This window comes from Leptonotus elevatus, chromosome 11 (assembly GCF_054856555.1).
Source record: "Leptonotus elevatus isolate MCC_2025b chromosome 11, RoL_Lele_1.0, whole genome shotgun sequence".
NCBI lineage: Eukaryota > Metazoa > Chordata > Actinopteri > Syngnathiformes > Syngnathidae > Leptonotus > Leptonotus elevatus.
Window position 1 is genome coordinate 10,275,199 of NC_141249.1, and position 21,472 is coordinate 10,296,670.

At 39.2% G+C, this 21,472-nt stretch overlaps 1 protein-coding gene across 1 annotated transcript in view; it reads right to left on the minus strand.

Annotated features, from left to right (window-relative positions):
• Window positions 1–18,962, minus strand: part of LOC147165766 (uncharacterized) — a 37,762-nt gene extending 18,800 nt beyond the window's left edge. The window contains exons 1-4 of the mRNA XM_086089920.1: window positions 18,832–18,962; window positions 18,644–18,722; window positions 16,823–16,923; window positions 10,723–10,817 (exon numbers count right to left, since the gene is read on the minus strand). Of these exons, the coding sequence (XP_085946046.1) occupies window positions 10,723–10,817; window positions 16,823–16,923; window positions 18,644–18,722; window positions 18,832–18,960 (404 nt within the window). The 5' untranslated portion in view covers window positions 18,961–18,962. The remainder of the gene's footprint in view (window positions 1–10,722; window positions 10,818–16,822; window positions 16,924–18,643; window positions 18,723–18,831) is intronic.
• Between the last annotated feature and the right edge of the window lie 2,510 nt (window positions 18,963–21,472).

A 21,472-nucleotide genomic window follows, 5' to 3' on the forward strand; every position in this document is an offset into this window, starting at 1 on the left:
GGGTTGAGAGAGAGACAGACAGACAGAAAAACAGAGACAGAGAGAGAGAGACGGAGACAGAGAACGAAAGAGAGAGAGACGGAGACAGAGAAAGAAAGAGAGAGAAAGAAAGAAAGAGAAAGAAACAGATAAGATTCCCTTTTAATTGCATGGCACAGTGTGGATAGCAAATTTCCCGCTTCTACTTTACTGGTCATGTTAAAAAGTTTTGCTTATTCCCATCGCAGGTCTGGGTCAATAGGAGTGGTCAGCGTGGATTCATAGGATTGAAATATTAGGTTTTTTTTTGTTTTTATGGGCAGCATAGTGTATTAGTGTTTATCTTTATTAGAGACTCTAAATTGTCCACTGATGTGAATGTGAGTACAAATGGTTGTTTGTACATATGACAGGCGACCAGTCCCAGTCCCAAACTCAGCTGGGATAGGCTCCTGCTCACCTGAGACCCTAACGAGGTCAATGCTATAGAAAATCTTTGATCAATATTTTATACTTTACTGCCGTGTCCAAAAAAAAAAAAAAAAAAACTTGTACAGTATTGCTAATATTTGTAATTTTTGGGTGACTTAAGAAAATACTTTTTTTGCAGGTAAAAAAAAAAGAAGGAAAAACTGGAGATACACGCAGACACATGTTAAATAGCCACAAACGAGCTCATTTGCTTAAATCGTCCTCATAATCCAATTTGTAAGTGTCATTTGTGTCAAGGTCATGTGAAAAAACAATTTGTGTGTGCGGCGCCAGGATTCCTGACGCCGCTGTGCATGTAAGCATGGCAATTCCCCCGTCTTAATGTAGAGGGACGCTGGGCATGTTGGAATTGAACAATGGTGGGAAACATCACACATAAGCCTGTTTGTCCATTTAGCTGGCAGAAGTCATGTAAAACAGGCCTGTAAATCAAATTAAAGGACTTGAAATGAGATTCACTGAAAAGAGACCCCCCCCCCCCCAAAAAAAAAGTTGACGCTGACTTGGTCAACCATGTTTGTCGTGTGATGCCGCCAACATGGCGGCGCGTGTTTACATTTGGTTTTAACGCCCGCTAAATCACTATTGACGGCCAGTCAAGTAACCTCACCAGACCGTTGTTGGTCGGACACTTAGGCGATGAAAGGTGGTCCTCGGCATCCCCCCTCCGACGACAAGTGACGGCGGACGGATACAATGTCAACCTGGCAACGCGGCCTGGATCTGGCAACCGGGATCAGTGTTTACCTAAAGGCTCAGGCGGCTCAGGCCACAGCTCACCTGCCGCCCTGAATGGCTACATAATCCTCCTTAATAATCCATGCAAACCCACACAAGATTCTCGGGCCCAAAGCGCAGCCCCCCCCCCCCCCCAACCCAACCCCTTACACTCGATTAAGAAACACTTTGTGCCTCCATCACTTGTTCCATGGCAACTTTGCAGAGAGAGAGTTCCCACCCAGCCCATTTTTACACACACAAGTCCCTTTTCAATGCTTGCGCCTGTTCCTGCATTACATCACTCAATCACTCTTTAACTGACTGCTTGACCACACAGGCTCGTTTGAATATATCTTTACACATCGTTAGCTGGGGATTGTCTTTTTAAACTTTATTTATACCACACAGTTTAACTACGAGATGTACAGAAGATGGGTTATTTTTAACTCATTAACTGCCATTGACGGCTATAGACGTCAAAAATTATTTTTTAACGATTTCTGTTAGTTTAACATTTTTTGGTTTAACGTATGAAAACCTAAAAAAAAAATTATTGCACATTTAGAACAGATTATTTTTTTTTTTATTAAGCGTGAGTTAACTAGTGAAGTAATGCGATTAATTACAATTTTAAAAAAATAATCTCCTGACGCCCCTAATTTATAATAATCTTTTCTTTTCTTTTTTTAATTGTGAGTTAACTAGTAAAGTCATGCGATTAATTACAATTAAAACATTTAATAACGCTTAATTTTTTACATTTTTTACTTAAAAAAAAGAAAATATTTAAAAAAGGCAATTAAAATTTGTCATCGTAATTAATCGCATGACTTCACTAGTTAACTCACGATTTTATATCGGTTTTGAATATAAAATTTAAAAAATCTAGTTGTCATACTCTTGTTAATGAAAGTGGAAAAAATGTTAAACTAATAGAAATAGTTCAAATGAATTTTTGACATCTATAGCCGTCAATGGCAGTGAATGAGTTAATAGATTAGCTTTATGCTAAATGGACAAGCTGCAGTCCCATTGGTAATCAGGTGGATACAAGGCCTTATTTCAATTTATCGGCGCTCGCAACGACGGCCGATACCTTTTAGATGGTTTTACGATCAGAATTTGACGTTAGAATTTAGAAAAACAGAAAATTGCCATTAATTTCATGCAATTTTAGGGAAAAATGCTTTATTGGAGATTTCTTTAAAAATGACCTGTCAGTTTTTTGAGGGGGAAGTTTTCTGAATCAAAAGTACTAGTGTTCGTAATCGTTACTGGTGATTATTCGGGTTGAGAAATCATACTGGTATCTGTCTAGAAAAAAATGCTATCAAACATTTCAAATTTTTATACCACGCTTTGTTCGATACACACAAAATGAATGTCAAATAACTACTCTAAAATACAATTATAAAATTGATGTAACAATTTAAACCCCAAAAATATAACAAAATTAACACACATATTAAGTTGATCAAGCATAAACGATGAACATATTAGGTTACTTACAACAATACTATTCAAACAGAAATTAACAATACCTTAATAAAAATAATTTAGATACATAATAAATTTAATTGAGTAACAAGTTGACATGTAATATTTTAAATAATCTAAATGGTGCATCATTTTGAGTGTACAAAAAAATTTTTTAACCGTTAAAATGAATTTATAAAATACAGTACTTTTATGTCATCCAAGCAATGTTTGTTTGTTCACATAATTAATGTTTACATTTAAATTTGTGTGTTAGGAAAAAAATACATAACTGTTAGGGGTGTAACAAAACCTAAACATTGAAGAAACTTAAAATAAGGCTGTCATTGGCACCGATACCTGGTATCGGTACTCGCCCATCAATACTTACAAGTGTTGTATTTTAGTAGGCAGATGAATGTTAAAATAGCATTTTAAAAGACTGATACTTACTAATTTGGTCTGTAACATGTCAGGACATTACATATGGAAAAATGCTGATCACTGTTTTCCAAAATAAAAGCAGATGTTTGCAAATGTGCAAATTATGAGATTTAGATAATTTTAAATTAAACAAGATATTCAAACAATTAATGGACTATCAAAATAATTATAATTGAATTTGGCAATAGACTAGTTGTCGAGTATTCAAATAACCGTTGCACCGAATCAAACCGAATCGTTCCATTTTTAACCGTTCTTGTATCGGATCGCTTGACTGGGGAGATTTACACCCCTAATAACTGTGGAATCAAAGCAAAAATAAGGAAAAGTCAATGTTGACATTTTTTAGGGCTAAATGCTCAAATTCATGAGGTACGCTCAAAGTCAACTCAGGAACTCCTTCACAAATTGTTCCTAAAATACATTATTAAGATTTTATTAAGCTTTATGAATTTTACATTTTGTAAGAGGTGTTTGTATTATTTAATTATTATTATATTCTTCTACATGATGGAATGACATTTTCAGTGACTGAAGATTCGATTTGTCATTCAATTAGTTAAAAATATTTAGTTATTAATTCTTTCTTAATTTTTTTTTACAAGTTTGTAACTATTTCACCAGAAATAATGTATATATATATATATATATATATATATATATGTTTTTTTTTTTTTTTTTACATGTTTTTAAATTATACTCATTTTGAATTGTCCATAAATATTAGCTTTTTGGTATGCTGTGTTTTCTCATGCATTCCATATCATTGGAATCCCAGTCTAGCATATGTGCGAGAGTTTTTTTTTCTTTTTTCTCTGTGGGTGCGCGTGGTAGACGAACGATTAGCTGAGATGAGTCGGAAAACACAGACAGCGCATCACCATGTCACAAAGGACTGATTCATTTGTGACGTCTCGTGCGGGGAGACGCTGAGGTCATCTTGCGAATTCTTGAATGGATGAGATCATCGTCTAACTGCACACACACGCATATATTAATGCATACTGGACCACCTAAGAATTCACACTTCCATTAACTTGAAGCTTTAAATCTGCTCATAATTTATAGCTCACACACACACACACACCCACATACACACACACAAGAACAGCCTTTTCTATATGTGTGTGTGACAAACAAAGGTCAGTAACCTCCATGACTTGGCTAAAATCCCCACGGGCCCAATTCAATGGAATGGACCCCACAACGCAATGGGAAGAAGGCCCGGACATAATGAACACAAAGGGCAATTGTGACGGCGCGCTGCAAAAGAACGAGGCCCCGGGGACAGTAGACGTTTTGTGGGCTGAAGGCGAGAAGCGAGATTTGGACTCCAGAGTCTCAGATAAGATTCATGCGGGAGGTGACTGTTTACATTGACATCCTTTGTGTGGATGGGACGCCGCTGACTCAAGTGCTGACAAGTGACTAGCATTGGCCAAATGTAGTGGCCTCTACATGGCGAAGGGTCACTTGACTTCCTGTACAGTGTGGACAATACGTGCTTGTTGGTCAAAGCTCAATACAACAACGCTACTTGAAAGGGAAACAGTTCTAGAATTTAATATCACAAACGTCTACAATTATTAGAAAACATACACGAAAGAGAGAGCTAAAATCGAAAAATTCTAAAACCTAAAAGACGCTTCTTATTTGGAGATTGACCCGACGTTTGGAATCTGTGGTTTGGAACACAAAGAATTTGTCACTCAGAGCAAATTGAAAGGGAAAAATTCCCATTAACACACCCCACACCACATGATAATCGTCCACAGACATCAGGGGAAATGCTTAAATTTGATTATCGGTATGTGTGCACACCAACAAGCGTTTGTGATCTTAAGTCATTCACTGCCATTGACGGCTATATACGTCAAAAATTCATTTTAACTATTTATTTGTTTGATTTATTTTTTTCACTTTTGTTAACAAGAGTATAAAAACCTATAATTTTTTGTATTGTACATTTAGAACAGATATAACATTTGTGATTAATCATGAGTTAACTAGTGAAGTCATGTGATTAATTACAATAAAAACATGTAATGGCCTGACGCCCCTAATTTTTAATAACCTTTCCTTTTTTTAATCTTTTTTTCTTCTTTTAAAAGAACAAAATATTCTTAAAAATTCTCGGCGTCAGGCGAAATTTATTTTTTAGTTGTAATTTTATTTTTTTAAAGAAAAGATTATTAAAAAATTAGGGGTGTTTGGGAAAAAAATGTTAAACTAATGGAAAAATTAATTTATGGCAGTGAATGAGTTAATAGTAAATTTTGTCTTTAAAAAAAAAATGGGTGGACCTAATCCGATCCACAAGCTCAATTAAGATCTCCATAAGAGAGGAAGAGAACAAAGCCAGTGTTGCCAACAAGAAGGCAAACAAATGCAGACATGGTTGCTAATGTCCAAAATCAGCCATCCTCACTATTTATGGCCTTCTTTCCCAAGATGTATTCACATTTTCCATCATATACTGACCAGTGCCACGCCCTCTGCCACAAGACAAAATGCATCTGTGTGGTAATGTGGGGGATTTGGAAAAAAATGAACAAGACGGGCTCTTTTATTGGGAAGAAAGACTAGAAATGATGCTTTGTGCGCATCCGCCGCTGTGGCACATTTGACAGGTCTGGCCCGGCAGCTTTTGTGTGTCCAGCATAAAGGGGATTGAGGGAGAAACACAAACTCAACTAGTATGCCGTTGTGGTGCTGGCTATTAGTCAACGTGACGGCCTTTGCAGATGCTAATGGCGTCTAGTGTGTCCCGGTATGCCTCCAGAACGTGGCCATGTGATAGCACAAAGGCATCCTGACGGAGGTTGACTTTCAACCACGCACCCCCAAACCCCTCCCTCCTCCCTTTTCTTTTCACAGCTGCTACATAGTCATTAGACACTTTTCCTTCAAAATTGCCGCACTGAAGAAGCATGTTGGCGAGAGCCGTCTAAAGCCTCAGGTGATGGTATTGCCCCGCCCCCTTCGGTGAAAGAACTCTGGTGGCTGACTTGATCATTATTCAAGCCCTCATTCAGATCCACAAGCAATCTGATGGGCCATTCATTTGACACCTGAGAGTCCACCACACAACCAGCAACATCACTGAAAACAAATTAACTCACGTAAAGTGCAAGGTTTGGCAACTAGTTTCAATGAGTGGCCGACCGCTGGTCATTAGTTTCCAAAATTAGAATCGTGTATAGGCTCGAAGCTCGAAATAAGTGGTTTGGCATACAACTACTTCGACAACTGCTTAAAGAAAGAAGAAGGACTGTTATGTCGAGATTGTTCCAAAAAACTTTACGGAGTTAACGTCATCTAACGTGGGTTGTCAGAGGTCGAGGGAAGCTCTGTGCTAGTTACGCCGAATATGCTAGCTAGCTAGCTAGCTAGAGTGACAAAACACGTTGCGGAGTCGCTCCTAAATCAGTAATCATCGCCTCGATGGAGGTGAATAAGATACATTTCTGATAAGTATCGTCCTGACAGAGGGATGATGAGAAAAGACAAAGAAGCCATGCTAATTGCTAAGCTAACCTTAAACTGCCACGGCTTGAGATTTTAACACCGGAATAAAGTGCTCGTGAGATTGAGTTCACTTTTCACAGACGTCTGGCTGGAACTGCATTACAATGGAGGACATTCAACTTTAAATAGCAAAATAGCAGGCAAATTAACAAACTGAACTCTGAAGAGAAAATCATACTCGCTAAAGGGAACCGGAAATGTATGAATTTCTGTTACGGTGCACGTCAGCCAGGAGAAGTGGCCTATGAGCTTAAAGTATGTTAATATACTATTAAATATTGTAATGTTATTGCTTTGTTTTCATAGTAGTCTTGAGTTTTGATTGTCACAATAAATGATCTTTTTTGCGTTAGATGTTAGATCAAAATCAATTTAGTTTTGCTTCTAAAGTCTAAAAAAACAACAACAATTGTTTATTCATTCAATCTTGCTCCAGTTAAAAAAAAAACTCCACAAAGTTAAAAAGTTTCTGTAAACTGCTCTGCAAAAAAACAACAACTATTTCGAGCCTTGAGTATATAACAAACATGCCCAATAAAGACTAAATCACATTTTGATAACCTGCATGTTTTTTGAATGGAGGCCTTTCAAGAGTAGTCCAAGTCCATCAGTGTCTTTCTTCCCTCCAGGTAGAGATTCCATCACATTCTCACCAAAACAGCAGATGGTCCATGCTGACAGGGACAGTCAAACCTTAAGGCAGCTCTCCATTCACATCATATGATGATGAAGACTTGCACGTGCAGTCTTTCCCATAGAGGAAAGGCCACATCAAAGCATGTGGTGATACGTAACCGGCGGCCACATGGCTAATGGTCAGAAAGAGATAGCATAACAACAACAAGTCACATGAAAGAGAGAAGGAAGAGATTACTGGAAAAACTTCCAGTCACTTCCCCTCATGATCACACATCTTTTGTCCAGACATTACATGGGACGAGCGAGCTCTTCACTCTCACGTACTGTCACACGAGATGAGCGAGCGGTGTAAAGCGCTCTTAATCGCTGATTAAACAGTGGCGGAAGAAAGTCGGACTCAAGATGGTAACACAGCCTCGCAGTCTTGGGCCTGGCTGGCTCTCTACTTGCTAATCTGCCTTGATCTGCCTCGAGCACAAACTCAAACAAACAGCTGTGATGAGCAAACTGGCAGCTCGATCCTGCTCATTTGGCTACGACCACCTTCAGTGGATTTGTTTTCCTACGAGGAAGCCCGATGACAACAAAAGCTCGAACTCGCCATTGCAAGGAAGATTAATCATTGTGGTGTGGCGCTCAAGGCGACACTGTCCTAAGTGTCCATTTCAGGTCAGGACAAAGGTGACAAGTATGCACGTGCTTTGCAGTGAAACCAAATCTCACCACGGCCTGTGTGTAGCACCTTTGATGGAGCGCGGCTGCTGAAGTATCTCTTTCCTAACAGATGAAAAGCACACGCTTGTTAGGAGAAATGTGAGCACCCCGCCCCTCTCCTGAAACAGTAGCACAGATTTGGAGGGCTAAATAAGACCTAAAAAACGGAATCGCATACAAATGTTTTTGTACGGTTAAGAAAATTCAAAATCCCAACCTTAAATTCTCTGTTAACACACTCAGACAAGGTGGCAGAGCATTAGTGGGAGATTACGACACCTAATGGAAGCATTAAGGGAGCCTGTGTGGGGGCACGCTGATAAACCAAAGGAGCAGGTGTGGGCTCGAATGAAACATGAACCGAGCTCCGCCACAGCGCCACGCGGGTCTCCACAAGCTCGGCTCAAGCGCGACCGGGAGTGAGCCGAGTGAACCACAGGACGACATAACTCAATCCGGGCCAATCAGAGCAGGATTACCAACATCTGTCCACACGGATGAAAAGGATTTTGGAGGTGGAGGAAAAGTAGGCTGCCAACTGTGGGATCATCAAAACACGGGAAAGCCCCCAGCTTGGGCTTCAAAGCTTGACTTGTTCTGATGTGGCTGATGATAATAAAAGCACTGCACAGCTTAGTGCAGGTAAAAACGAATACATTTTTTACTTACCAAGAAGTTAGACTAAAGGGTTTGCGGGATATCACGGTACCTGAAACCAGACACTGATCCACTACTGATGTTGGACATTTCCTCGCTAGTTTACAGGATAACACAGTCTAACCCAATATACTCTCTTTCCCTATCCTGATCTATTCTAAAACCCAATACTGAAATGGTGGCAGGATTTACAGAAAAATAACTACACTAAGGGTCAGGAAACGAAAATAAGCTAGCAGTATTAAAGTGACAGTGTGTAAGCTTTAGTGGCATCTTGTGGTTAATTAATCATTGCATCGATTAAAGAAAACTCTATGGATTTCAATAATATGCCCAAATTTTTTTATTATTATTCTTTTTTAATATACTTTTCACAGCTGGGGCCTGCACGTGGTCATACGTTTTTGGGTTTGAATGAGTTAAATATAACGACCAAACTTTCATCACAGATATCTAGTAATCCTTCCCTTTTATCGGGATGCTACATGACTTCAATATCAGTCTACGTCCAAGGGTACGACTGAAGGGTGTCTTTCAGTAAAAAAAGCTAACATTAAGAAACAGATATTTATTCCCCCAACCAAGGACTTCAGCAGCCCACAACAAGATTTTCTTAGTGAAAAGGCAACAAAACACAGCGGACAGAGTCACCATTACTGTTCCTCTATAGCAGTAGCAGTTGAGATCTAAAACTCGATTCCTGTTTACTTAAGAGATGAGCCCCAAAACACGGTCATTCAACCGCTTGTCCCTTTATCTCGTCATGAATATTCCCATAATCCTTTGGCTTGTATCCCAGAGGCCCCTTCTTTTAAGATGTGGGGAGTTGTGTGGGCTACTCCGGGTGGAGGGATTCCTGCCTATTGACAGAAAGAGAGGGAAGCCCAATCCTCTTTCTTGCCGCTTGATCTCCACATTAAATGATATCTCGTTCACTCTGTAGGGTCTGCTAAGCCTGCGCAGCAGAAGGAGACCTGCACCACAAAGCTGCTAATTGACCTGTAATTACCTCAGACATTGAGATAAAGTTTTTATTTGGGGATTTTCCCATCTATCCTGCTTTTTAAATACAATGGGGTAGGCAAAAACATTTCCATAATATTATAACTAGAATCAACAAATCATGAAAATGGGGTCGCAGGTTGTAATTCCAAAGGAAGTTTTGTGATTGCACACCGAAGCAAGAATCCTTGAAGAATCGGTGGGCAGAAGAGAGGGTTCACAAAATGAAGGACAGCGAGGCTCACATCTTACCCAGAGGCGAAAACAAAATAATCCTCTTTCTAGATTGGTGCTCACTCTTTCAGACTGGAGGTAAAGCAGAATGATGTCAGTGGTCAGGTGCCAAATGTCGAGGCTTCTTTTCCCTCCCAAATACTGACAACAGCAGCAGCAGCATCTCTCAGGATGGTCACTAGAGATGCAGTATGAAATTCAAGTCCCAGCTTGTCATCAAGCACATCTCAACTTTACATCATCTGAGTGCCAAGGTCACGGTGTAGCTGAGGACCTGGAACAGTTAAACATTCTGTTCTTTCCATCTTTTGTAAAACAATCTCTTAATGTAACAAACAGAAAACTCCCTTTTTTTCCCTCCACGTGAGGCTTGATTTGTTACTAAATGTGGATTGTCACAGTGTAAAAAGCAGGCCGAGAAAGACATGGAGCAAAAAAAATAAAAAAAAGAGCAGTGATGATAGACTGAACACCATGTCAATGACAGAGCAATGAATCAGTTCTCGTACTTGCAGGGCTTATCTAGAAAACAGATTCTTGGGAAAAAGCAGTCAAAGATGAGGAAAGACATGCGGAGGTCTGAAAAGGTTCAAGCTTGAGGTCAGCCACGGAGCAGATCGAGCTAAAACTACATAAAGCCGAGGGAAAAAAGAGGGTCAAAGGCTGTGAATTGGCATATTATCATTTTTTTTATATATAGAAAAGAGGCGGGCAGCAGCACAACACTGGGAATTTGGATCTGATGGGTTTAACTAAGGTCATGAAAATTGTGTGTCATAACGAACAGGTTACAGACAATGAGTCGACAAATTGTTTGCATTGAACTCAAGCACGCACCTGAAGTTGTAGTGAAGTCTTGAATAACCACACGAGCCTGAGGATGTGATGCTGACAAGTCTGCTGTACATGCAGATCTTGTCATAAATCTCCACCTACACAAGTGAACGCCCGCATTAGGAAAATACCAACTACAGTACCAATTTGTGGGGAAAGATAACATACCATGCACATACTGTACATAGCTAAAATCATTTTTATTGACATATCAATAGCATTTTCTGAAACCACTTATACTCACTTTTTAGGTAAAATTTATTCAAAACGGATATCCCAATCATACATTTTTTTGCACCCGGGTCCGAGTCTCTAGTTTTTGAGCATCTCCCAATACCGAGTCCCAAGCCAATATTTCGGCAATGCATCAGCAACAAAGTAAAGTACTAGTTTTAGTGTATGTGTACGTGAACTACGCTCGATTTGGACATTTTTACTTAGGGGTGTACTCACTTTTGTTGCCAGGGGTTCAGCTTTTAACGGCTGTGTTAAGCATTATTTTGGGGGAACAATACATTTACACTGTTAGGTAATAGGTCACACTAAATGGTGGTCTCAAAAAGGGGCCGCAGCCTCAGCCACACCGGCCCACTGTTATATGGAAACCAAGGGGAGTAATCTGATGGAATCCAGAAAATGGAAACATTAACTCATTCACTGCTATTGATGTAAAAAAACATTTGAACTATTTCTATTACTTTTGTTAAAAAGAGTATGAAAACCTGGATTTTTTTAAATTTATATTTAGAACAGATGTAAAATGAGTGACTAATCGTGAGTTAACTATTGAAGTCATGCAATTAATTACGAGTAAAAAATTTAAATCGCCTGACGCCCCTAATTTTTAATAATCATCTCGTCAGGCAATAATTTTTGAATTGTAATTAATCGCATGACTTCACTAATTAACTCACGATTAATCACAAATTTTATATCTGTTCTAAATGTACATTAAAACATATCCAGGTTTTCATTTTCTTGTTAACAAAAGTAATAGAAATAGTTCAAATGATTTTTTTTTACGTCTATAACCGTCAATGGCAGTGAATGAGTTAATTTGTTTCACTAATTTTATGTTCTAAATGTACATTTTCATACTCTTGTTAACAAAAGTGGGAAAAAAATGTTAAACTAAAAGAAATAGTTCAAATGAATTTTTGACGTTTATAGCCGTCAATGGCAGTGAATGAGTTAATAAATAGCAATAGCAACTAATTATCATGCATTCTTGTAATGTCAATGTAATTTCGAACCGTCAGTTGCTGCGCATATACCGTACACGCATCATGCCAGGTGCTGGCACTGACATCGTCAAGCGTCTCATTATCTGTTTGCTGGAAGTGTGTGAACTGGAGATGGACAAAAATTCACACCTACAATCACAGAGCAGGAATTGATTCCACACTGACTGAGTGAAAGTCCAAAAAAAATGAACTACCCAGCTTTGTGCCAGAGAAGAAACCGCACGTGCACACCATCTCCAGTAGATGCGTCGAGCAGAGGATAACAGATGAACACTTCCCTTCGAGCCTTTGTTAATCACTCTGGACGTATCTGCTCTAAGGAGGAGATGAAAGGAAAGGCAGAGAAGGCATTCCTGTGTACAATCCTAGACAACCAGAGCGTTTCTAGAGTCCTCCCTCTTCCCCATTAAATCAAGAGAAAACGTGAGTGCAAAGACTCATTATCACTGTTCTATAACTACAAGTACCCCCAACATCTCTAGAAAAAGTTTTCCTAGAAAGTTAGTGGAGGCAAACTATTGTAAGAAACAATTTTCTATTGACTTCCATTAGCTATTGTCAACATTGCCATTATCACGATCTTTTAGGTTGGATTTACACAAGGGCCCAATTCAGACTCAATGTCTCCATATGGCGAAGGCAACGCAAATCCTTAATACTGTGTTCATGGAATAAGAATTAAGCGCATAATAAACCCGTTTTCATCCATCTCAATGTGCTGATATTTTTATTTTGCACCACCTGCTGCTTTCATTTGACGTCAAAGTGCCCTTGACACCTGGATTTTGATTTTTTCCTGAATCCACATTTGGAAGAGGCCAGATTCCAATCTGTTATGCTGCCATGGCACATATCTGAATTGTGTCACTTTAACATACAATTTCAACTGAGCCTTACATACACACAGGCGACGAAGATCACAGATACTGTACAGTTACGCTCATACAAACTAGCCGATACATCGCAAAAAAAGTTTAAGAATGCCAAACTTGTTCCAAATAGTCATCTGCCTCCAAGACTGACGATGTACGTCCACACTTGTACACTTTGTGAAGCATCTCACAATGATGAACATGACATCTCACACTTTATTAGCGAGTAGTCATTCTAGAAACATGCTAGCATCCTGCACTTTTTCCAGTGCAATACACACAAACGATCGTTCCGATGAGGTGCAGCCAAAACAGCCAAGCGACATCCCAGTGGGTCTCCAAAGAGGCCTGTGGTCGCACGTTCGAGTCTGGGCCTCGCTCCAACGGAGGCAAGGTGCCATACAGCTGGTCTGGCACACGCTCTTGTGAGTGTACACACACACACACCTTGTGCGTTGTCGTTTGAACCAAGTGATTAGCGCTGCTTTCACGCTCTCACTAATGCACACACCTAACCCCGATTTGCAACCTGAGATGTAACAGGCCTTTGTGCAAGTAGGGGCAAATACAAGTTAACAGCAGACTGCCCCTAGGAGCAGATTTCTGCCTTGGTTAAGTGTTTATTCTTCCTCCCACCTCCTTTCTCTTCCTCCTGTATTCCTTCGCTTGTGTTCATTTCAGAGGTGGTCAGGTGGAGGTGCAGCCCGCTCAGTGGGCTGACCGAGGCTATTTTCAGGTCATAGTTTAGGCCTGAAGTAAAATGATCTCTTGGAATTTTATTCCTTTCAGAGCATTAGGAAAACAAGTAGGGTAGTAACTTAATAAATGTTATAATACAATAGGTACAACACTGCAATATAAATAATCTGTTTGGGGACTCTAGCTGACCTGTTTTGTAGATAAATATGATTTAACCTTTACAGAGGAAATAAAGAAAATGGAACTAATCTACCATTACAGTATTGTAACATTTCAACATTCAGGAAGAAAAAAAAACACAAAAAAAAAACGTTTTTCTAATACTCTGTAATAAAACTAAAGTGTTCAAAACACTTAGTTTTGAATGACACCAAAGCCTTAGAAAATAAAGTTTGGACAGTGACAGGAGAGGGTGCCATCTTGTTACCCAGCTTGACATAATGTCACTATGTAATGTAATTGACTAGTGTTCCATGTTGACTTTCTTTAATATTATTATTTTTTTTGTTTTATTTACGCTTCTACTGAGCCATTACAAACCTACCCCCACCCCACCCCCACCCTTCTGAACACTTGTTGCACTTAAATTTAACCTTTAAAATGTTGAATAAGTACCGAGCTGCTGATTTTTTTTAGGCTATGTTCATAAATTAATGTGAGTGGATGCGCTCCTTGACACCGCATGAGGACAGTGATGACAAACCACCATCTTAAAAACTACGTTCAAGTTTGTTTGTTTGTTTTTTTTAATCTTAAAATGGCTTACCAGAAACTGGGTTACAAATGTCCCAAATGAAAACCCGTGATAGAGTGAAACTGCAAAAATCGAACAGTTAAGTAGGGGGGAACACTGCATTTCCAAAATGTACGGCATATTTTCAATAGAATCTTCACGTTAATCTGAGATTATAGTCATGGACAACTACAAAAGAAATGGGCTCCGATTCTTAAGAGAGCATACCGGTAAACTTTTTGCTTGTTTGTTTTACCAAGGTAAGCAGCCTGTATATAAAAAAAAGAAGTATTTTCTCTCTCAAAATGAGTTCATAATTCATCTCTTGAAAGTAATGATGTTGGATTGATCTTAAAAATTAATGAACGTAGGGTTTACCTCGCACACCCACAGTTGTCGTCTTTTGGAGTTTTTTCGATAAACAATGCATCGTCCAGGTTGAATGAAACAGCCTACAGCTGCACAAACAACAATTTTTCCAAAAATCCACTGAAAGAGCATAATGCAAGACAACATGGCATCCGTAAAATATAGTATGTGATGTGGATTTTAATCAATGCGGAGCAGTGTGGGGAGATTGAAGAGTGAGTGCCCAGTTAACATGTTTTCTATGACTGACTGACAAATAGCATATAGGAACGCAAGCATAGCCAAAAGTGTGTAGACATGCATGAACTCATTGTTGCTTTGGTCATATTGTCCTGAGCAGTAAAAACATAGACCAATTTTGCCCATTATACGGACACGAGATTGCAAAATTTTTTACTTGTGTATCAATGGTCATCATGACACGCTTTTCCTGTGTGCCATCATCCACAAACCTTCGTGTTGGCAAAAAAAAAAAAGGGAGGAAAAAAATCAAAACTCACTTGAAAAATGTATCCTTCGATCCTCACTGTGCTGACATAATGCAGATTTTCCAGAAAACCTGGGTCAAATTCCAAACTTTTTGACTTTATGGGTTAAATGGTTTTCCACATTTTTAATACAAATATATACAAATGACTGCACTGTCCAAAACGAGCAGTTAAAAAAAAATCTGTTTAATTTTGAAGATGAAGATTGCCATTATGGATGATATCCTTGACCACTTTTTGATCACTTCACTGAGGCTGCTGGAATTATCGAGCTATGTGGCAACGATGCCAAACTATAAACAGGACTACAAACCTGCGAATGTACTTAAAAGAATAGCAGTCAAATGTTTCTGCAGACTTTTGCAGTTGGTCCAAGAAACCATTGTGCTTTGGGCCTTGTCAATGAGCCAGCCCATCCGCCTGGACTGATGCAGCCCACATATGCACACACACATCCGCAAAGTCTTCAGCAGAACAAGTGTCAGACAGCTGATGACCCACAACTGCCACTCAACCATTACCCTGACAGGCTCTGCAAGATGACGTTTTTGAAAGGAAAAAATATATATATATTCTGTCTATAACCTAGAACAATAGTGCAAAAAAAGTGACACCATGTTTTTAATTCCACATGAAGAAGTGTACATGGGTGTGTTGCGCTATATTGTTCAAACTTGCACAACACATGAGACATTCCAACTAGCGCTTGCATTCCCACATCTGTTGCTGAGTAGGATTTGGTTTTGGGAATTGAGAATGTCAAGTCTGTTTGGCGAAGTTAGGGATTTACTTGCAAGGCGAGGTGGGTGCACGCATTCCCACGTGTGTGTGACTTTAAGGGAGAGAAAAGCGTGCTTGTTCGTTGTTCGAATGTCGGTTTTAGGTGGGCTTGCCCTTCAAGCTTCACTCTGCTAACCTGACTTGTGTGTAAGAGCTGTTAATAAACATTACACGAGATCCATGTGTATTTAGACAAACTATAAACTTTAGATCCTGCTCCTTAAGGATATGCGCATGGGTGCTTGGCAGTACAAAAAGAACCAATAAAGGCCTTTGTGTGCTTTCTAAGCACAATTACCTCTCCTGGTCAAGCAAACCAAACATTGAGATAGACCAACTGGCCTTGTTTTGATCAACTGTCGCATTTTACAATGATCCCTTATCAGGATGCCAGGATACACGTTCTAAGAGGAGCATAAACAATGGATATTGTATTCTTAGTTTTAAATAAACGTTTTTTTAGGGTTTACTATGAAAATATACTACTAATTCTACTTACTTTTAAGTCAAGGTGTTCTGGGAAAACTGCATTTTCAGAAATACACAGTAGCATTTTCTTCTTCTTTTTCTTTTTTTTTTAACAAACGTATTATTGACTTCAAGACAGTATTGATACTCGTTAACAATCTTGTTGGGCATAAAAGGTTTTCTTTTCTTTTTTTTTTATTTAACTGACTGGTCTGGCTCAATGGCTGAATTTTACCACACTAGTTCCTTTCTTAGCCACTGCTGCCACCTACTGACCACTTTGACAAATGTTATAAGTGTTGCAATCCTACACCCTTCTAAAAATGTAGACTTTGATGGCGAGACGGTGCACATATACACATACACACATGCAATCTTTCACACCTACAGACAAGTCTGCAATTCTAACTAACAGGCAGGTTTTTCTTATGTGGGCGGAAGCCGGAATACCTGTAGGGCAATCCATGCAAACTCCACACAGGAAGACCGGAGCCCAGATTTGAACCCCCGACCACTGATCTTTTGATATAGCTGATGCCATATTCTTTGACCTGGAGTGAAAATCAAAGAGTTACTTGTTGGACCACAATATACAACAATTATTAAAGTACTGGTACATTATATACAGTTGTGTTAAAAAATAATAGCAGTCTAACATGATTAACCAGATTAATCTTTTTTGTTGTTGTAGAAAATCTATTTCTACATGGCAAACAATTTACCAGTAGGTGTAGTAGAGTAACAGAAAACTAACAGACCCAGCATTCTTGATATGCATGGTCCTGAGTCTGTGCAATTAGATAATTAATTGAAAGGGGTGTGTTAAGAAAATAGCAGTGTGGAGTTCAATTAATGAGGTCAATCATTCTGTGAAAACAACAGGTGTGAATCAGGTTGCCGTTATATAAGGGTGAAGTCAGCACCTGTCCTTTCTTTTAGAAAACCTGAGAAAAATGGGTCGCTCCAGACATTGTTCAGAAGAACAGCAGACTTGGATTTAAAAAAATCATTGCATAAGGGAAAACATATCAAGAAGTGCAGAAAATAATAGGCTGCTCGGCTAAAATGATCTCCAATGCTTTAAAATGTAAAGCAAAACCAGAGAGACATGGAAGTAAACGCAAAACAACCATTCGAACGGATCGAAGAATATACTCAACCAGTGATCAGCTACAGGGAGATCAAAGACGGTCTGAAGTTACCTGCGAGTACTGTGACAATTAGAAGACGCCTGTGTGAAGCTAATCTATTAGCAAGAAGCCCTCGGAAAGTCCCACTGTTAAAAAATAAATACAAATAAAGACGTGCTGAAGAGGATGCAATTTGCCAAAGATCACATCAACTGGCCTAAAGAGAAATGGAGAAACATTTTGTGTATTGATAAAAGTAAGATTGTTCTTTTGGGATCCAAGGGGTTGCAAACAGTTTGTCAGATGACCCCCAAACACTAAATTCAAGCCACAGTACACTCTTAAGACAGTGAAGCATGGTGGCGCAAGCATCATGATATAGGGATGTTTTTCTTACTATGGTGTCGGGCCTATTTATCGCATACCAGGGATCATGGATCAGTTTGCATAGATCAAAAGGGGTCATGTTGCCTTATGCTGAAGAAGAAATGCCCTTGAAATGAGTGTTTCAACAAGACGACGACCCCAAACATACGAGTAAACGAACAGCATCTTGGTTCCAGACCAACAAAATTACAGTTATGGAGTGGCAAGCTCAATCCCCGGACCTCAATCTGATCAGGCGATACCAAAAGTGCTGTTTCTGAGGCAAAACCAAGAAATGCAGAGGAACTGTGGACTGTTGTCAAATCATCCTGGGCTGGGATACCTGTTGATGGGTGCAAGAAGTTGGTCGACTCCATTCAACACCGATTTGAAGCAGTTCTCAGAAACCAAGGTTATGCAACTAAATATTAGTTTAATGTGTCACAGGAATGCTAAATCCAAGAAAATTTGAGTTTATAAAGTAAATAATCAAATCTGTAAAGAAAAATACAGACACTGCTAATTATTTTATCAGCACAATTTTCTTTTCTTTTTTTTATTAAAAAATTGACAAATTTCTTCATGTTTTGATTTAGAATATATCTGCAGTATTCCTAACATATAAAAATAAAAACTATTGGACTACTACTTTAGTATTTTAACACAACTGTACAAATTAGCCCATGTGATTAAGTGTTGGTATGGTATTCAACATACACAAGAGATCATATGTCAAGCGTGCTTGTGGGGGGAAAAAAGCTTCCAAGACACATACTGTCTTTGAGGCGTGACTGCAAGGTTTGTTCGATGAGCAGAAATGTTGCATCCCACTCAAGCTCGTCTGAGATCACCCTCTAATGGACACACACCACAACAAGAACATTTTAGGAACATTACAAAAGGCCATCTGACATATAATGACTTTGTATTCAGTTGGCCAGAATATGCTGACAAACTGTTTACCAGGTCGTCGTTCCACTTGATGCTCTCGTCCTTCAGCTTGTCAAAAATGTCACCCTGGTCTTTGCCTTTGTACTCAGCCATGAAGCGAGCAAATTCGTTTCCCAGGCAACTTAAAAACAAGACCATCATTGTTGAACAAGTTAGATGTAAACAAGTAGCTCTGTGAGACAGGTGAGAGTCCTAGGAGAGAAATTAAGGAAAAGTTATTCATGCGCATGTGTAAGTTGTGTGTCTTACTACACTATAGCAGTGGCGGTATAAGTTAATGAGGTGACAGTGAGGAAACAAGCATGAAATGCTTTCGATTGACTCACTTCCAAGTGTATCCCCACAAGTGCAGTTGCACTTGACTGCAGATTCCAATACAGTTTCACTATGACCAGTTAAGTCTCCCCTTATGGAATTTTGACAATGGAGCAGTATCACATCATGTCCCCATGAGACCAAAGTAGAGCTATGACTCATTTATCATGACCGGATGCTCATATTTCAATATGGCTCCCTTTTGTTGCGGATAGCCATCTACACTGTCAATAAGCATGATCTTCAATAGTGCGGGTTGGATAACATGTCCATGGACCATCCATCAATGAATGCCGTTAACAGCAACTCCCAGACTGCTAATGGTGCTAGTTTAACAAAAATCAAATGATGACTTAACAGACTTAAGTACCTCTAAGGATAAGAGAGGATGGGGACTATCGCACACTCTTGTCAAAATTCTGTCGTTAATTTCTCATTTAAGTGACGGCTTCTACACGTATACACAGCCCCACATGCACCCGGTGCCAAGCCACTGATCCCTATTCACAGTGCTGATTAGGCTAATTGCTGGATTGCGGGGCTGCAGTGGCGCCAAACAAGGATGGTGGCTGGCTGAGGGGAATTTGATGGGCTGTGGATCGATACAATACACAATGGACCAATGGGAACTGCAGGAGCATGGCTATAAATCTCTGGTTCTCTTAGCCTGTGATTGTCTCAACTAATTGCTGCAGGAGGGCAGAGCTTACATAAGAAAAGTGGCAGGATAGCAAACGTATGGCCAATCAAGTGGGCTGGGAAAGGGAGGTTGAAAGGAGTAATAGTACATGTTCAGTTAAAGGACAATGTCCTACTGGCACTGTAACCGCCAATGGATTAATAGCTAAATGAACAATAAGATTAGTTGTTAGTAAACAGTTAACTAAAATCTACTTTCAATTAGGATAGATTAAATCAACACTACTTTGCTTTTGCCACGAACAATGACGAGAAAGCTAAGCCCATCAGGAGAAAAAATATTTCAGCAAACAGATTCTATTTGCGGATCAATAATTAGGTCACTGTTAGTCACATTCAAGATAGTGAGATAATATACTCAAGAGACTCTCAGGGATCCTGGCGGAATTTTTATTTTTTTTAACAGTGTTGTCAGTGAGAACTTGTAACAGTGGCAACACAAGATGGCTGCCCTCTGACTTCAGAAAAAAGAGGCCACTTGAGTCCAGATTTTTCGACCTCCGTGGCAAAAACTAGGCTGGACTTGAAATACTTCCTGTTTTCATTCTTCTTTCAAATTTAGTGTCAAACAAGTACAGTCATTGAGTGGTCAACATTGTTAAATATACCCAAATAAATGTGGCTCTCTAGAATGGATAATAATTATATGCTGTCCATTTCTGCATGTGTTACGCAAACTTTCCATGATACTAACCTTTTGAAAAAGTTATGAAAGTTTGAAACTTGAGCCGACAGATGAGCCGGGACATTTGCAAACTGTGATGTCAGTTTCAGTTGACAGCAGGTGGCAGTGCAGGACAAAATGGCAGCCCCTCAAATGGATAAAAATGAGTTAATTTTTCAGCCTCATTCATTAAAAAAAAATCTGTACTTACTTACCCAGGGATGGTGGCTGGTGGTGAGTACATGCCATCGATCATGCTTTGTAATGTGCAAACATGCAAAAAAAAACAAAACTGATTTTAATAATCAACCCGTTAACACAATAAATTGTTGACTCACCTTCAACTCTAGAAGCTGTCAAACAACGATTATTACATCTTGTTCCTGGGTGGTGAGTCTCTTCACATAAGAAATAAAACACTGTTCTATATTCTTTTTCAATCCATCCAGTGCTGATTTTGTATGTCACAGTAAACATAGCAAATGTATGGTCCTAATATTAGCATCACATTTTTCTTCTGTGCATCTTGTGTGGTTTTCACTCTCACTACTTAAGACTGTTGGAATTCTAAAATGCAATAAATGACCACTTGATCATGATGACGAAAAAAGTTTTCTGTGATCTGTTAATTGAGAAGTTGTGGGAAAAAAACATCTTTCATTTGTCAATTTTATTCTTTCCTTTAAACACAAACGTAATAAATAAAGAACATCCGCTGGGTCACACCATGCAAACATGACTTTCAACATAAAAGATTATTTCGCAACCATCTCCCTGGCTGGCTTTGTTTTGGACAAGTGTGCTTGTCCTCATATGTATGATGCAGTGACATGGGTGCCCCTAATTTAACATCAATGTACCTGTTTGACAAAGCACAGGCTATTATGTCTGTAGCCAGCCATTTACACATATGGTACATACAGAACAAGAATACTGGGGTGCACATAGCCTGTCCGCACACCCTACATCAAAAGT